We start from the raw sequence: 19,116 nt of genomic DNA on the forward strand, positions 1-19,116 counted from the left end.
CTCATCCCGCCCCCTTGACCTGTCCGTCCTCCCTGGACTGACCTATCTCCTCCCTACCTCCCCACCTACACTCACCTTTACTGGCTCCATCCCTGCCTCTTTGACCTGTCTGTCTCCTCTCCACCTATCTTCTCCTCTATCCATCTTCTATCCACCTCCCCTTCTCTCCCTATTTATTTCAGAACCCCTTCCCCTCCCCCATTTCTGAAGAAGGGTCTAGGCCCGAAACGTCAGCCTTCCTGCTCCTCTGATGCTGCTTGGCCTGCTGTGTTCATCCAGCTCTACACCTTGTTATCTCATTGCTGACAGTTGCTATCCACCCATTTCATTCTGAAGATTCCTCCATTCTCCAGAATCTGTTGTAAAATTGCAATGTGATGCTCAGTCTTTTCTCATTCACACATTTTGTAGCAGCTTTCTACAATGAAGAAAGCCTTCGATTCATTACCCTCTGAGAGAAAGAAACCCTCCTCCTCTCTGTCATAAATGGGCAACGCCTTGTGAGACCATATGTCTCACAAGGGGAACCAATCCCTCTGTATCCACCCTGTCAAGCCTCCGAAGAGTCTTGTGTATTTCAATAAGGTCTTCTCCGATTCTTCTAAACGCCAGTGAGTATAACCAACCTACTCGAGCTCTCTTCATAAGGAAATCCGACCGTAACTAGAATCAACCAAGTTAACTTTCTCTGGATTGTCTCTAATGATAATATATATTTCCATAGATAATGAGACCAAAACTATACACAGCACTGCAGTTGTCGTCTGACTAGTGGTTTGCTTAGTTTTAGGCCTCCTTATTTATTTACTCCATTCCCTTTGAAATAGAGGCCAACAGTTCATTTTTCGATCCTATTACCCACTGAATGCAGATGCTAGCTTTTTGTGATTGATGCATGAAGGCTTCCAAATTCCTCTCTCTGCAGCAGCTTTCTGCCTGTATCCCTCTTTAGACTCTTCTTATCATCTTTACCACTTGCCTTCCCACCTATTTTTGTATCTTCCACAAACTCGGTGATAACACATTCACTTTCGTCATTCAAGTCGTTAATATACTGTAAATGATTGTGGCCCCAGCACTGATTCCTATGGCACTCCTGAAAATGGCCCCTTTTATCCTTACTCTGATTTCCAATTCGTTAGCCAATCCTCTATCTATGCTAATATACAACCCTCAAAATCATGTGACGTTATCTTATTAAGTAGCCTTATGTGCGGTACCTTATTGAAAACCTTTTGGAAATCCAAATGGTTCCCCTTTACTTAACCTTTTCTCTTCCTCAAAGAATTGTCATCACTTAGTTTTTAAAACAGTGCTTTTCACATTTCAGTCTGCAATCAAAAATACAGAAAAATAAAAAGGTCCTTACAACTGTAATAAGTTCATTGGGCATGATTTCCCCTTGATGAGGCCTGGCAGATTCTGCTTGATTGTGTCCTTTATTTCTAAATGCTCTGCTATTACATCCTTTATGATATACTGTAACATCTTCCCAATAACAGTTGTTAAGCTAGAGTTACCTGGTTTTCTTGTCTCCCTTCCTTCTTTTTTGAATAAGGGTGCTATATTGGCAGTTTCCCAGTCCTCTGACACTTCTCCCAAATCTAAGGATTCTTGGAAGATTACTACCACTGCATCTACTATCTCTGTAGCTACTCAATTTAAAATCCTGCGATGCAAACCAACAGGTCCAGGAGATCTATTAACCTTTGTTTCCATTAGTTTCTGAAGTACTTTTCCTCTCATGATAGTAATTGTGTTTCCTCCCCACCTCCCTTCAGCCCCTTGATTATTTGTTGTTTATGAAATGCTATTAATGTCCTTAAGATGTAGAAGCCAATGTAGGCCATTCAATCCACCGAGTATGTTCTCCCATTCAACGGGATCATGGTTGATCTGATAATCTTCAACTTCACTTTCCTGCCTTTTCCTTATTACCCTTGATTGTCCTAAAGCTGTCTTACTTGAGCCTTGAATAAACTCTACAATTCAGCCCTGACAGTCCTCTGCAACAAAGAATTCCACAGATTCACTACTTTCTGAGAGACAAATTCCTCCTCGTCTCTATCTTAAATGTGTCACCCCTTATTCTGAGGGAGGTTAAACCCTCTGGTCCTGAATTCTTCTGCTGGAGAAACAATCTTTCTGCATCTACTCTGTGAAATCCCCTAAGAATCTTGTATGTTTCAATAAGGTCACCCCATATTCTTCTAAATTCCAATGAGTGCAGGCCCAACCTGCTCAACCTGTCTTCATAAGACAGTCCGTACAAACCTGGTATCAGCCTAGTGAACCTTCTCTGGACTGCCCCCAGTGCCAGTATATCTTTCCCTTGATAAGGGGCCAAAACTGTTCAGTATTCCAGCTGTGGTTTGATTAGTACCTTGTATTTTTTTCTAAAAGCCTCCCTACTTTTATAAACAAGAAGAGAAATTGCTGGAAAAGCTCAGCAAATCCGGCAGTATCTGTGGAGAGAAATCAGCGTTAACATTTCAGATCCAGCAACCTTTCCTCAGAACTTGCAGTTCTGAGGAAGGGTTGCTGGACCTGAAACGTTAACTGTGATTTCTCTCCACAGATACTGCCGGACTTGCTGAGCTTTTCCAGCAATCTGATTTCCAGCATTCACTTCATTTACATTCCATTCCTTTTAGAAATAAAGTCCAACTATCCATTTTCCTATATCATGAACACTGATGCAAAGTATTTATTCAACTCCTCTGCTATTTCCTAGTTCTGCATTATTGTTTCCCCAGACTTATTTTCTAAGGACTAGGTTCACTATGCCTGTTCTCTTCCTTTTTACACGTTTACAGAAATACTTCCTTCTGTTTTTAAATCACCTTCTAGTTCACCCTTATAAATTATTTTCTTTCTCTTTATTCTCATTTTGTCTTTACTTTTAGTCATTCATAATTCTCTGGTTTACCACTCACCTTTGTCAAATTATATGTTTTGTATTTCAATTTGATAATATAATTTTCTTGGTTGTTGGCTTCTCCCCTTCCTAGATTCCTTCTTTCTCACTGGAATATATGTTTGCTGTGCATGAACTATCTTCTTAAACATCTACTATTGTTCCACAGCCGTCTTTTCCACTAACCCCCCTTCCCTGCTCATTGGAGTTCCCTCCCTAATGGCATTGTGGGCCTGCATGGACTGTGTGGTTCAAAAAGCAGCTTACCACATCCTTCTCAAGGGAAACTAGGGATGGGCAATAAATGCTGGCCCTGCTAGTGATGCCAACGTTCCCTAAGTGAATAAAAACTCCAGCCAACTCTACTGTCTCATTCCCCTGTCAGTAGCCTTATTTAAGTTTAGCATAGTTGTTTCTGATCCCAGTTTCTAACTTTAAAGCTGAATGCTAGGTTCTACAATAGTACCACTACCGAGTCACTCTTGGTGATGGACATTGAAGTACGTCTCCAAAGGTATATTCTGTGCACTTGCTAGCCTTCATGTTTTTTTCCATGTAATGTTCAACATCGGTGTGTGCTGATTCACGGCTGAGGAGAGGGAGTGTGGTAGGCATTAATTAACAGGTTTCTTTGTGCATGTTTGACCAGTTAATGTTAGGGCTCCGGGGAGTGTTGTCAAAAAGTGAGATCTAAGGGTTCAAGTGCATAGTTCCTTCAAAGTGGCATCACAGGTAGACAGGGTGGTAAAAAAGGTTTTAGCTTGCCTTCATTGGTCAGAGCATTAAGTATATGAGTTGGGATGTCATGTTGTGGCTGTACAGGATGTTGGTGAGGCCACTTTTGCAACACTGTGTACAATTCTGATCATTCCGCTATCAGAAGGATATTATTAAATTGGAAATGGTGCAGAAAAGATTTATAAGGATGTTATCAGGACTGGAGGGTTTGAGTTGTAAGGAGAGGCTGGATGGACAGGACCTTTTTTCCCTGGAGTGTAGGAGATTGAGGGGTGACTTTATAGAGGTTTATAAAATCCTGAGGGGCATAGATAAAGTGAATAGCAAGGGTCTTTTCCTCAGGGTAGGGGAATTCAAAATTGGAAGGCAAAGGTTTATGGTGAGAAGGGAAAGATTTAAAAGGGATCTGAGTGGCAACATTTTCACACTAAGGATGGTTTACATGTGGAATGAACTGCCAGAAGAAGTGGTAGATGCAGGTACTGTTACAACATTTAAAAGATATTTAGACAGGTACATGAATAGGAAACATTTAGAGGGATATGGACCAATTGCAGGCAGATGGAACTAGTTTAGTTTGGGAAACCTGGTTAGCATGAATGAGTTGGACTGAGGGGTCTGTTTCCATGCTGCATGACTCTATGACTCTCTATCTCTATGATGCTTTGAACCCAAGGAGTCTGAGGTCCATGTTGATGACTCCCAGGGTAACTACCTCACTACCATATACCATTGTGCCACCTCTGATAATTCTGCTCTGTCAATGGGGTAGGATATACTAACCTATGAAATGGGAGAGAAGAAGGTTATTTGATCCCTTGAGCTTTCTCTGCTATTCAGTGATATTACGGCTTGTCTGCCTGTGTTTTGAATTCCTCATTTTCATTTATTCCTGATAACTTGCGTTTCCCAAGCCCAACATGCATCTATTTGCCTCTGCCTTAAGAATATTTAATGACTCCACTTGCTCTACAAATTGAGCAGAGAGTTCCAAAGTCCCACAACACTCTGAGAAAACATTGGTGATCTGGTGACATTCCCACTGCACCACTGCCTCTCTTTTAAGTACGTCAATGCATCAAAAGAGGAAAGCACATGGCTATTAAAAGATCCATGTAAACATAGCTTTTCAGTATTACAGTTCCAAATGTGTATCAATGAGTATTGTTTTTTGACAAGAAATTCCATCCATAAACTACCTCTCCAGCAAAATAAACTGAAACAAAATATCTGGTTTCATACATACAATGATGACATCCAGCTCAACCTCACAATCACCATTTTTGTCATTGTCACTGTGTCTCATCTGACATGCTGGTTGTCCAACAAGCAGTCATAGATGAATAGAACCGTTCTGTAGTCGACTAAAGCAATGATCCTTAGTTCCCATCTAGTGACTCTGTCCCTCTACCTGATCGCATACTGAAGTTTAACCAGACTGTCTGCAACTTCAACATCCTGTTTGACAATAAGATGTAATTTTGACTGCACCATCAACAAGATGACCATTTCCACCTTTCTAACATCACCAGACTCAGCCCTTGTCTTAGCACATGCTGCTGAAACTTACTTTAGTATTTTCTACTTGTATTTCAATGCCCACTTGGTCAGTTCCCTAACTATGTCCTACATTAGTTTAAAATCATTCAAAACACAGTGACTCACAGCAACTGAGTCTTGGTTGGCAATACCTTGATTTTAACTTACATCCGTATTCACAAATTTCTCTAAGCCCTCAACACTCCTCTTATTTCTGTAATTTTCTCAAGCCTTAGAACCCTCTAAGATCTCTGCTCTCCTCCAATTCTGACTGCTTGAGTTTCCCTGATTTTAATAACCCCACCTTTGTTGGTATCTCTTCAACAGTCTACGCCCTTAGCCCTCGAAATCTGTCTTCTTTAGATCACTTTTCTTTAAGTTGTTCCTTAAAACCTTCCTCTAAGCTTTTAGTCACCTGCCTCCTTATGTGGGCCCGGTGAGAAATTTTGTTTCTGTATTTGTTCATGAAGGACCATGGAATATTTTTATATTTCAAGGGTGCTATATGAATACAAATTGTTGTTGTCACCAAAAAAGATTTGCAGATTTCTGTTTTAAGTTCTGACAGTGAATAATTTTACACACTGCAGCAAACAAAATTCTAGTTCCACTGACTGTGTCAATGAGAGACCCTGCAGATGGCAAATTTGAATTAAACTAGAATGTGAACAATCAACTAAAACAATGATTGTTGCCTAATATGTATTCCCTTTAGATGTTATAAACTGTCTGTATACTAGAACAAACTGTACTCAAAGCATTAATCTTTATTCTGTCTACACTGCTATCTTGGCTAAGTTGGAATTTCAACACAGTTACAAAAGAATTATCAATATTGAACAAGGCAGCACTGGGGAGTGGGGTAAAGGACATTTTTCAAGGTAAAGTTTTTCTGATCTGCTCTGCATTAATGGTGTCAGAGGGGACAGTGGTTAAAGTCCTATAATTGGTCTATATGCCCCTAGGTTGAGCCAGCATTCCCACTGCTGATGGGTTTACTGTCAAGTGCAAGATCACAAAAGATGACCCAGACTCAAATTACTGACTGATTCGAGCTGCGGTTGGTGGGGGTATCACCGGTATGGTGCGACATGGGGAGCGGGGACGTGGTTAAGCGCTAGAGGAACCAAAAAGCTTCTAAAAAGTTGCAGACAGCCAACTTTAGACCTTCTAACTAGCCCACTTTGGCACGTGCCTGCTCCAGTGACCACCTAGGATCTGTTTCCAGAATTGGCAGACCCCCACCCAAACTGAATCCTGCCTTCTACCCCATTCCAGGAACTAAAATTGGATCAAACAAAGACCTTTTAAAATGAGGTGGGTCTGCTAATTTGGTAAATTCCTCAATTCGAGCTACCAATCTCAGAAGTGAAAATCTGATCAGTTAACTGTTGTACTTTCCACCGATGCTGCAAGACCAGCTGAGTATTTAGTTTCTGGATTTTGTTTTGTCAGAGACTTAACAGTTTCTAACCTAGTACAGTTGTGTGGAACGGAGGCAGAGAGTGGAAAGACAAGGTATATCTGTCAATATGTGAAGGGCAGACCTCATTAAGTGATAAAATAAACGATGGTCCAAGGCATAAAGTGTGGTAATGGGACAAGAATCAGAAGATGCTTTATAAAACTTTGTTTAGGCCGCACTTAGAGTAATGCATTCAATTCTGGCCACCACATTACAGGAAGGATGTGGATGCTTTGGAGATGGTGTAGAAGAGGTTTACCAGGATGCTGCCTGGATTAGAGGGCATGAGCTACAAGGAGAGGCTGGACAAACTCAGATTGTTTCAGCTGGAGAAGTGGAGGCTGAAGAGAGACCTGATAAAAATTTATAAAATTATGAGAGGCATAGATAGGGTTGCCAGTCAGAATCTTTTTCCCAGAGTTGAAATGTCTAATACTAGAGGGCATGCATTTAAGAAGGGATAAGTTCAAAGGAGATGTGAGGGGAAATTTTTTTTACACAGTCTGGTAGGTGCCTGGAATGCATTTCCAGGAGTAGTAGTGGAGGCAGATATAACAGGGGCATTTAAAGGGCTTTTGAATATGTGTATTGGCAGGCAGAAGGGATTAGTTTAATTTGGCATCATGTTTGACACAACATCTTGGCCTGAAAGGCCTGTTCCTGTGCTGTTATGCTGTATGTTCTATGTTAGGAAAGGTGCAGATGGCAACAGAAATATTATCAACATATGCTGTCCAAAACTCCTATACGAGCAGTGCTTATGATCTGAAAGTGTTGAAGTTCATGCTGAGTCTTGAAGGTTGCAATATGGATTGCAGAAGACAAATAATATAGAACTGAGCTATTTAGCCCAACCATGCCATGCCCTTTGAATGTCTTACATTTTTTCTCATCTAAATCTACCATTGTAACTTTCTCCCTGGTATGCTTCTCTAGTTTTTCCCTAAATGCATTTAGATTCTTCACCTCAACTACTTCCTGTGGCATAAAATTGCATAAAACGTGAATAAAATGTCCTTAAAATATTCAGTAACAAAAACAGAGAAACTAGAGAAACTCAGCCGGTCTGGCAGCATCTGTGGTGAGAAGCAAAGTTAATATCTCAAGTCTGATATGACCTCTTTTCAAAACATCTTGAGCTAAAACCTAGAATTTTACTTGCATTTATATAGCCTATTTAATACTACCTTGTGCAGGTCACAACATTATGCAATAAGTTGCCTAACTATATTGTATGAGCATTTATTCAAGCTGTTTATTTATAACTGAATGACTGCACTGGCATTCAGTGCAGCAAAGGTTAATAGTTACTGTTCTTAAAACGGTATAAAATTTGTTTAATTATGCCAATAAAATTTTCTTCAGCTTCAGGCCATCCACATTCTTTTTACTGCCACCTTGAACTGGGATCTGATCGGGAGGTACCTGTTAGTTTTGTCCACTATGTGGATGTGGAATTCGACATGCCCAGTGCTTCAGCATCCAAAGCAGCAGTTAGATCAATTGGAGTGGCCAATAAGAATGATGTGAGAAAATGGGTTGTTTACAAAGCTCATTACAGTTATCAGGTACACTTTATATTCACTTTCTTTGAAAAATGAACACTTTTTACAAAAGAACCAATATCTTAAGTTGCAAAATGCTCAAACTTACATCCCTCCCATCCAATTCTGTCCCTGTACTGCTTCTTAAGAAATTCATTTATGAGACGTGGCAACGGTGACTAGGCCAGCATTTATTACCTATCTGTAATTGTTCAGAGGGCTGTTAAGAGTCAACCACATTGCTATGGGTCTGGAGTCACATGTAGGACAGACTGGATAAAGACAGCAGTTTCCTTTCCTAAAGAACATTAGTGAACCAGATGGGTTTTTCTGACAATTGACAATGGTTTCATGATCATCATCCAGTTTCTTTTACGACCTGGGTCACTAGATTAATAGTCTAGCGAAAAAACCTCTAGGCCCGAAAATAGAGATTGCTGGAAAAGCTCAGCATGATCTGTGGAGAGAAATCAGAGTTAATGTTTCAGGTCGAGTTACCCTTCCTCAGAAATGAGGAAGTTCTGACCTCCATGCCATTGCTTCTTTCCCCACTAATGTTCATTACTGAATTGCTCATGCTATATAAATTCCTATCAAAGGTTCCTGTGCTATAAATCATTGAAGCAAATTGCAAGGAAAATATAAAAGAATAAGTTTAACCCATTCCTCGCAATGGAATTCCTCCCAGACATATGTTGCAAATATTTCTATTCATTCACAGAATCTGGGTATTGTTAGCAAAACCAGCACTCATTGTCTATCCCCAGTTGTCCGTTTTGAGTCAGCCACGGGAAAATCAGTCTGTGTTCTTATATTTTCAAACCCTAATCTTGCAACATATGATAATAGTTACAAGTTAAATCTATTCATGAAAATGTCACCTTTCCGGACCATTAAAATCAGAAAATTATTGCAACACAGAAAAAAGTCATTTACCCATTTGTCTGCTTCAGTTCTCTAAATGAGCAGTGCAATTCCTGATTGTTTTTTTTCTATAACCCTGCATACTCTTCCTTTGCAGATAATAATTTAATTCCATCCTGAATGCCTCAACTGAATCTATCTCCACCCCACTCACATTAGCACATTCCAGATCTTAACCCACTTGCTGTTTGAATTCATTTATCCTCAAGTCTCCATTGCTTTTGTTGCCAATTACCTTAAATCTGTGCCCTCTCATTCTGAGTACTTCCAATAGTGGGATCAGTTTCTTCATCCCCACCCTATCCAGACTCCTGATTTTGAATACTTTCATCAAATCTGTCCTCAACATTCTCTTTTACAAGGAAAACAGTACCAAATTCTTCAATCTAGCCACATTACTGAAGTTCCTCATCCCTGGAACATTTTTAATGAATCTTTTCTGTTCCTTAAGTGTAATGCCAACATTGGAAGCAACTCTAGTTGAGGCCAAACTTCTTCACAAGTTCAACATAACCTACTTGCTCTTGTACTCTATGCCCATATTAATAAAACCTAAGATCCTAGTATGTTTTGTTAACTGCATTCTCAATCTGACCCCTCAATAACTTCCTCACATGTACCCAGGTCCCTCTCTATATATGCCCACCCACTTTAAAATTATTGATTTAAAATTGGTATATTTTGTTTTCTTATTTGGCAAGGACAGAAGCCATTGTGTTAGTCTGTTATGGTGGCACTTGTGCAATATGATTTTATTCTGGAATAATTCTAAAAGCAGTGCTAACCTTTCATCTGCACTGATGCTTCTATTTCAATTTTGTTCAGGTGGAAATGGAACAGAAAAAGGTTCAGGCTCCAAATGTCGACAGTATGGAAACCGATCATCCAAATGAGTGCATTCATCAATGAACCCTTCTAAATTCAGAGGCAACATAATCGACTTGGTACTTTTACAATGGAAATTCAACCTGTCAAAACATCAAATAGCATAATGCTGCCATCATACAAATTTCAAGCACTGAAGAGAGCAAAAGAGAAAATTTTGATTTCAGTATTTCATGAATTTGATTGGGTCAAGATACAGTGACAGGAACATAGATGACTGAACAAGTGTGGATTCAATTCCTCTGTACAGATTTTATGGTCATTCTCACCAAATAACACATAACCAATTTTGTTTTTAATCTTGTGTGTACTCGGAACCTTAAGCAGAGTTGGGAAATGTGGGGAATACAAGTCATTTTAGGATAAAACATTGATCTTTATTTTGTTGTTGTTTTCCCATGTCTTGGTGGTAGAAGAAAAGAATCATCACACATTTGCATTCAGCAGCCCTCCTTGCCCTTGCCTTGCTGTTCAGTGTGTGTCTGAGATTGAGGTTTTCTGCTGGATATTTTTTTTCAAATGGATATGAACTGAAAATGTTTAAATTAAAGATGCACTGGTTCATTCCTCTGATCTGCTGAGAGATGATAGTTTTCAAACCACTTGATCGATTTTTTTTAAAAACATTGTTAAAATGAATAGCCTTTGGAACAATGAGATATATCCTCTACTTATTGTGAAAATTAAATGTTTTGCAGAGCTGCAATCAAAATTTATTTGATTTTTATTGCTAATATTCTCTTTCAGCTCCTCAACACCCTGATTTCTTAGAATTCCTGTCAAGAGTATTTAACTGAGTCACGCTGACTAGGAGGACTGGCTCCAGCCCCAGTCTGAGGTGGATTTGCTGATCTAACTTCTGCATCAATGTTATAATTAGCCTCAGCATCTTTGGTTAGCAAAGAAAAGAATCAGCTCAAATTTGTGGCATTTGTGAAATTCACTATGAACCACTCAGTATCTTGATTCACAAATTAAGTAGGTTTAGAAGGCTGCCAGTTTCTATCAAAAACACAATCAATCAATAATCTCAACAGAAAACGATTGCATAAGGGTTTTTTTGATTGTTGCTAAATCTCTATAACTTCTGCAATTATGGTAATTCTTTTCCTAGGACGAAAATTAAATCTTTATCATTCTATTAAATTTTAAAAATCAAATTGTAATAAATAGGTCAGTACTAGGATCTGATAATTATGGATGTAAACTGTAAATTAGTATGCCTAGGATACCAGGTGAATTGTACAAGAGTGCAAAAGGTGAATGTAAGGGGAACGAGGAGGAAAACACAACTACAATATGTATGTCAAATTTCTGCATTGGATTCAGATTCCTTTGTAGCAGCATTCTTAGGTTAGACATTGACTACTGTGATATTTGCAGCACTATAAGATACTTGACTAAACTAACAATATAACACTAATGTTGCAAGACTTCTGTATTAGAATTGCACAAGGAATTGGAGGAAGGATATTAAATCTTTTAGTTAGTGCAAAGGAGATTCATTAGAAAAATATCAGGAAGCTGAGACGTTGATTATGTGGAGAGGCTAGAAAGACTTGTTCTTCGAGCAGAGAAGGTTAGTGGGAAGTGTAAGAGTAGTATTTTAGGTTGGAAGAGTTTTGATATGGTGAAAATGTTTCCACTGGTAGAACAATAGGTGACCAGAGGATGCAGATATATGAAAATGAGCAAAGAACCAGAAAGAAAAATGTCTCTTCTTTCCATAGAAAATTATGATCTGGAATGGATGGTGGAATCACATGCGATCTAACCCTTTCAAAAGAGAATTAGATATATTTGAAAAAGAGAAATTTGTATGGATGTGGGAGTTGGTTTCTGGGACTGATTAAATAGACCATAAGATAAGCATAACTAGACCATTCAGTCCATTGAATCTGCTGAGCACTTTATAATACGATAACGGCTGATGTGATGATCCTCAACTTCACTTCTCCCCTTTTCCCTGTAATCCTTGATTCCCTTATTGATTAAAAATATGTCTATTATGTAGAGAAGGATAATTCTCACAATACATCAACACAGATATCTGAGACAAATGGCTTCTCAGTCCTACGATGTGATACCTTTACAATAGGGCATAATTGACAGAATGTTAAGTATGTGAGACCTGCAGAAAAACTTTCAACATATTATAGTTTGTTTATACTTTTCATGATTATGGTTTGTATATTCTGCAAACTGGAAAGGATATTGAGATACCAAGGGCGTACATTTATTCAAGAAGAAATGCTGGGATCAGTTTTGGGTGCAAAGCCAGAATGTTTAAAACTAAATTATAATTTTTTGAGTCTCTAAACAAAATATTATTTGCCCAGGCAGCAGAAATAATGAAAACATGCATTTATATAGCATGCTATCCCTTTACAAATATTTTTATTTTAAAGATAGCGTTGCTGAGTGAGACCAAAATGGTTGTGCTGCATTATTTAGAGGAACTGGTTTGCAGAAACTCAATAGTTCCAACATCAAAACATAATGTGAGCTGCAGGCTATTACCTAAAAGCGTTACCTGTACTATAGGCTATTACCAGGTTGCAATCCTTAACCAGAAGCGAAAGAAAGATCTATAGTCATAGAAAAATTATGGCACAGAAATAGGCTATGCACCTCATCAAGTCTGTGCTGGCTAAAATTAAAACTAGCTGTCCATTCTTATCTCGCCTTCAGAACCTGATACATAGGCTTGCAAGTAACACTTCAGATGCAGATCCAGATTCCTTTTAAACAAGCTGTGGGTTTTTGCCTCCCATCAACAAACCATAAGATAAGTATTACTAGGCCATTCAGTCTATTGAACCTGTTGTGCTAAATTCCAAACACCAATTACTCTCTGGGTGAAAAGGATTTTCCTCATTTCCTCTCTATTCTTTCTATCAATCACCTTAAATCCATCAAAAAACCGAAAGAATCACAGATGCTGGAAATCTGAAACAAAATCAAAACAGTTTGCAGATGACACCAAAATTGGCGGGACAGTGGACACTGAAGAATGTTATCCAAGATTACAACGGGATCTAGACCAACTCAGTCTGTGGGCCGAGGAATGGCAGATGGAGTTTAATTCAGGTTGTCGGAGGTCAGTTACCGTTGACCAGAAACTCAACCAGACTCAACATATAAATACAGTGGCTACAAGAGCAGGTCAGAGGCTAGGAATAACTCACTTCCTGACTTCCCTATGCCTGAGCATCATCTACAAGGCACAACTCAAAAATGTGATGGAATACTCCTCACTTGCCTATATGGTTGCAGCTCCAACAATATTCAAGAAGTTTGATGCCATCCAGGACAAAGCTGCCCACATGGCTGGCATCACATCCACAAGCATCTGTTCCCTCCACCATTGATGTTCAGTAACAGCAGTACGTATAATCTACAAGATGCACTGCAGAAATTCACCAAAGGTCCTTAGATAGCACCTTCCAAACCCACTACCATTTCCATCTAGAAGCATAAGAGCAGCAGATAAATGTGAACACCATCACCTGCAAGCTCCCCTCCAAACAACTCAGTATCCTGACTTGGAAATATATTGCTGTTTCTTTGCTGTTGCTGGGTCAAAATCTGGGAATTCCCTCCCCAAGGACATTGTGGGTCAACCTACAGCACATGAATTTGCAGCAGTTTAAGAAGGTAGCTCACCGCCACCTTCTCAAGGGCACCTAGGGATGGTCAATAAATGCCAGCCAGCCAGTGACACCCACATCTCACAAGTGAATAAAAATATCTATCCTCTTTGCTATCAACTACAAGGCTAATTTTTGTCTAATGTGCAAATTTCCCAATGACACCTCCGCATTTAAGTCCAAGTTATCAATATTTGCAACAACTAGCAAGGGACCCAACACTGAACCCTGTGGAACACCACTGAAAGTCAGTTTCCATTCTGCCTGACTGTTTTGGTTTTCTTTCAGCTTTATTATCGTGGTTTAGTCATAAAGATCAGTATCTAATTAATCCACCCATAACATAAATGCCCTGTATTGCTGCTTCACATAAGTCAGGGATAATGTTTTTGGAAGTTGGAAAGAGGGAATCATTTTTTTAGACTTTAGTACCACAGTGAAAACAAAATTAAAAGGGACAGAAATGTGAGGAGCAGTTCTGCCTGAGCAAATCAGCAATCAAATCCATTCTGAAAGAAGTGCCTGCATTTTTCTGCTGAATCTTTGTTCTGTTTCATCCCATATACAAATCCCATAGCTGTTAGTCATTGTGAATGAAATGCCTCTTCTATAACATTTTTCATAAAGAAGTTGAATCTATTCAGCTAAGGGAAGGAGCCTTTCGCCTAAGCATGTGATCAACCTAGATTTGCAGGAAGTCTTTCTGTAGGTTTTTAAATAAATTTGCACGTCCCTCCTAACTTGAGGAAATCTTCTGATTTACCTGATTTTGTTTTAAAATTTTATATTTTTCTCACATGCATCTCAAATTGAACATTTTATTTCAAACCTAGAACTCTACTGGATCTTGGCTCCTCCAAATCTGACCACTTGTCAATGCACAAATTCCTTTGCTGAATCATTAGTACAAATGCCTTTTGACTATCTCGGTCCTAAGCTCCGGAATTCCTTCCCTAAACCTACCACCCCTCTTTCTCTCCTCTCCCTGTTTTTAAGTTACTCTTTAAAAGCAACTTTGCCACTAGGATTAATGTCTCTTTGCCTGTTCTGGTTTCAAATTTTGCCTGTGAAGCACCTTGCGATATTTACTACATTTAAGGGTGCTATATAAATACAAGTTGTTGTTTCATCATATTAGTTTTTTCAAGCATAAAAATACGAAAACTAGGCTAGCCAATAGAATATGTGCAGTGAGACTTTTGAAATTTTACTTGCTTAAAGTGTTTCATTTTGTAGCTTTCACATGATATGGTACTTGTATGTATTTTTATAAATATTTGGGTTTTCTAGCATTTATTTTGGGCTGCAGGGTGCATGCTTCACTCTAAACAACTTTTTCTTCAATAGATAATGCAATCAAAGCAACCTTTGTTAGAAGGTCATCAGCAAATTGAAGGTCTTGTGTTCAGAAAGACAAAATACCCTCCATCTTTGATTTGTATTATATCCATTGTACATAAAAGGTAATGTGCAAACTTCTGGGATTATGGTGTTTGGAGGGATGCCAACACTTTCATTGAAAACCAAAGATCAATTGTCTCTCAAAAAAATCTTTCATTCAACTATCAGAATATTTCTGACAAATCAGGTACAATCTTAAATAATTTTAACAGAAAATGCTGTAAACACTCAGTAAATGGGCAGCATCTATAGAGAAAGAAACAGAGTTAACTTTTCAGGTCAGTGACCTATCAGTTTTACCTCATCGTAGAATACAGGTAAGTACTGAACAAATTCATAATAATCAAAAGCCTCTTTGTCTGTCCTGGTTTCAGATTTTGCCTGTTAATATTCCTGTGAAGCACCTTGCAATATTTAGTACATTTAAGGGTGCTATGTAAATACAGGTTGTTGTTTGATCACATTTGTGAATTGTTTCAGGTACTTGGCTCAGGCTCAGAGCATTAACAATGAAGTGTTGCATCTTAAAGGGAGAAAAACCGGTTGTTATCTGAGACTCTCAGTACTTTTCATCTATGCTCTGTTCAAAAGCCAACTTTCATATCACATTTCCTAAGAACTGAAACATATACTTGTATGCTAAATATGTGGGATACTTAAGACCAAACAATGAACTCTTGCTGGAATATAGAATCATAGAATCCCTACAGTGCAGATAGAGGCCAATTGGCCCACCAGGTCTGCACAGACCCTCTGAAGAGCATCCCACCCAGACCCACACCCTATCCCTATAACCGCACATTTAGCATAGCTAACCCACCTAGCCTACATATCCCTGCACACTATAGGCAATTTAGCATGGCCTATCCACCTAACCTGCACATCTATTTGGACTGTGGGACGAAACCAGTGGAAACCCAAGCAGACATGGGGAGAATGTGCAAACTCCACGCAGGCAGTCACTCAAGGCTGGAATCAAATCTGAGCACCTGGCACTGTGAGGTAGCAGTACCTAACACTGTGTCACCATAGTTATACAAAAATATACTCAAAATTGTACAATTTATTTACTGCGTACTTTCAGGAAGCTCAAGCTTGTTGTAGACACTGGAGAACCGCAACTGCTTGAATTGTGTACATGCAATATGTGAGCACAAAAGCCAAGCAGTTCTCTTCAGGAACTTACAATCCTCAATCGGTGATTAAAAAGCCTTAGGTGGAAAATGAAACTGTGGAATCTTATGAAATGAGTTTTGACAAAGTGAATTAAGACAAACCATGTTCATTAGCTGGAGGGTTGATAACTATTTGCAGTGGTACCTTCCATCTCAAAAGGCAATGGCTGACACCATGGTGCTCAACTACGTGTTAAGCATCACCTGGTGTGGCTTGAGAGCTCCACTTTGTAAAAGATGGTAGGCTGACAAGGTGCAGAATTTTCTGGCCTATGTTTTCTCTGGGCCTTCTTCTTGATTAGATGAGCTTTTAGTTTCTGATAAATGTGGAAACAGATAATTGCCAAAAGAACCAGAGAGAAGATGACATTTTTCTTTTCTGTACAAACTTCTGATCTTAAATGACCTGTATGAAAGCAGATTCAATAGTAACTTTCATAAGGGAATTTGGAAACTTGAAAAAATGTTCACAGCTACAATGATCGTAGGCTCTAAGATGGCAGTGCCAGCAAGTAGGCAGCATTTGGCCTCCTGGGTCCATCCACTCCAGACCAGCCATTTCATCCCTTCTTTCCTACTCTTTTTGTCTTCTTTGTTTTCCTTTTTCTTCATCTTCTTCCTGTCAGCAGTGGCAGAGAAGGTGGCATCATGGAGGAGGGTGGATGGAGTGGGACTTTTAGCGAGGCAGCGGCTTGGCCTGGTAGCGGAGCCAGGGATTCCTGGTCGTGGTAGACCTGGAACAGGGAATTCCAGGCGTCATTGAAGTAGCGGCACTCGCAGAGCCAGGGACTCCTGATGGCCGTAAGCCCAAAGTGGGGTCTCCTGGTTATCAGTTAGGCGGTGGCGGCAGCTCCTGGTTGTGATAGGCCAGGAACTATTATCGGCCAGGTGATGGCAGCAGCTCCTGGTTGCAGGGCAGGCATGGGACCTAGCATCAGCGGCCTCTTGGTGAGGTGGGCCCGGCAATGAGAGATGTTGCCCAAAGACTGGCAACTCTGACATTGGTGGGTCTGATGCAGGCAGCAGAGGGGGTGGCGGCGAGGTGTCATTGGTCACCAGCTCAGGGCCCAGGACTCATGGCGGAGACAGTGGAACAAATGTGGACTCTTTCAACTATATCTTTTTATTTTTAAACTATTCAAATTGGCGCCAGTGTTGCAACAGTTGAAGCTTTTCACTATATTTTACTGTGTTATTCATTGTAGAGCACAAGTGCCAATAAATCATCATTCATTTATTCATTGAATGGCTAGACCCTATGATAGAAAGGTGCACAGATTATCCTTCATCTGTAATTCTATGCATCCTTTATCTAGATCCAAATAGCAAAGTTAAGTAAAAGCACAAAATACAAGCTATCAGTTACTATCAGTTTCTTGTACTGGGACGTCACTGAAAAACATTCTCAGGTTAGTGTCCTAGGCCCCTCCATCTATAGCTGCTTCGTTAATGATCTTCCTTCTAACACATTGTCAGAAGTGGGGATAATTGCTGATGATTAATTAGTGTTCAGTTGCACTTATAACTCAACAGATAATGAAGGAGTCTGTGCCGAAATGCAGCAAAAGCTGACAACATTCAGGTTCAGGCTGATAAGTGACAAGTAACGTTTGTGCTACATAATTAAGAGTGCCATTTGATTTGCCAGGCAGAAGCCTGGAGAGTGATGGGATGCTCTCCATTTGTCTGGACATATGCAACTTATTGCGAAGCTGGTGGTCTAGTAGTAATGTCATTAAATTAGAAATTCAGGTTAAAGTTCTTGGTTCATGGGTTCAACTCTTGCCTATGCGAGATGCTGAAATTTAAATTCAATACAAATCTGGAATTTTAAACAGGCTTGGCTAATGACAACCATGTACCCACTGTCAATTGATGTGAAAACCTATTTGGTTCATTTTACCTTTTAGGGAAGGAAATCTGCCAACCTCGTCTATGTGACTCCAGATTCACAGCAATGTGACTAGCCAATAGCCAATAAATGTGGGGCTAGCCAGTGACATCTACATCAAATGAACTAATTAACTCCAATTTTTATTTAACCTGTTTTTCCTAATCAATCTGTTTAGAGATGTTATTGCACACCTCTAGAGCAGGGACTTGAACCCAGCTATCCTGGTGCAAGGGTAGGGACTCTACCACTGAGCCACAAGAGAGCTCCTAATTAACTCCAGCAACACTCTAGAAGTTTGAGACCACCTGGAAGATGTAAGCCTGCTAAGTTGTCACCTAATCATGTTACCTTACATATTCACCCTCTCCACTATAGGTGCACTATGGCTGCAATCTTTACCATCTACAAAGTGCTCTGCAGCAACTCACAAAGTCTCCTTACATTGCATCTTCCAGATTTGAAAGTTCTGCCTCCCAGAAGCACAAGAGTAGCAGACCATGGGAAACCCACTACCTTCCAAATCCCCCTTGATGTTGCGTATCTTCCTGCCTTGGAAATATCCCACCATTACTTCCTTGTCACTAGATCAATATCCTGGAACTCCCTCCCTAACAGCATTGCAGCTGTAACTACACCACATGAACTGCAGCATTAAAAAGGCAACTCCACCACCTTCTCAAAGATGGCTATTAAGTACTGACCTTGCTAGTGATGCCTATATGCCATAAATAAATTAAAATAAGATAGTATTTTACAGCATGTGATTTATTGAGAATTTTCTAATTATCTGAAACTTTCAACATGGCTTCAGAAAATCAGCATCATACCGAGCTAACCTAACTGGGTTCTTTACATATAAGCTAAAGCTGACTTTGAAATTTAAACTCACCTCTGAGTGAGTAGATTATGGTTCAAGTTCCTATCGAGAGACTTGAGCACATAGTCTAGGCTGACATTTCAATGTGTCACTGAAAGGGCAATGTT

At 39.6% G+C, this 19,116-nt stretch overlaps 1 protein-coding gene across 2 annotated transcripts in view; it reads left to right on the top strand.

Moving 5' to 3' along the window:
- ston2 (stonin 2) overlaps positions 1 to 10,724 on the top strand; it is a 143,168-nt gene extending 132,444 nt beyond the window's left edge. For both annotated transcript variants that reach the window (XM_048600326.1, XM_048600327.1), the window contains exons 6-7: positions 8,025 to 8,227; positions 9,953 to 10,724. In XM_048600326.1, coding sequence (XP_048456283.1) covers positions 8,025 to 8,227; positions 9,953 to 10,036 — 287 coding nt within the window. In that variant the 3' untranslated portion in view covers positions 10,037 to 10,724. The remainder of the gene's footprint in view (positions 1 to 8,024; positions 8,228 to 9,952) is intronic.
- Positions 10,725 to 19,116: the final 8,392 nt, after the last annotated feature.

The sequence above is a fragment of the Rhincodon typus genome, chromosome 8 (genome assembly GCF_021869965.1).
Source record: "Rhincodon typus isolate 14 chromosome 8, sRhiTyp1.1, whole genome shotgun sequence".
NCBI lineage: Eukaryota > Metazoa > Chordata > Chondrichthyes > Orectolobiformes > Rhincodontidae > Rhincodon > Rhincodon typus.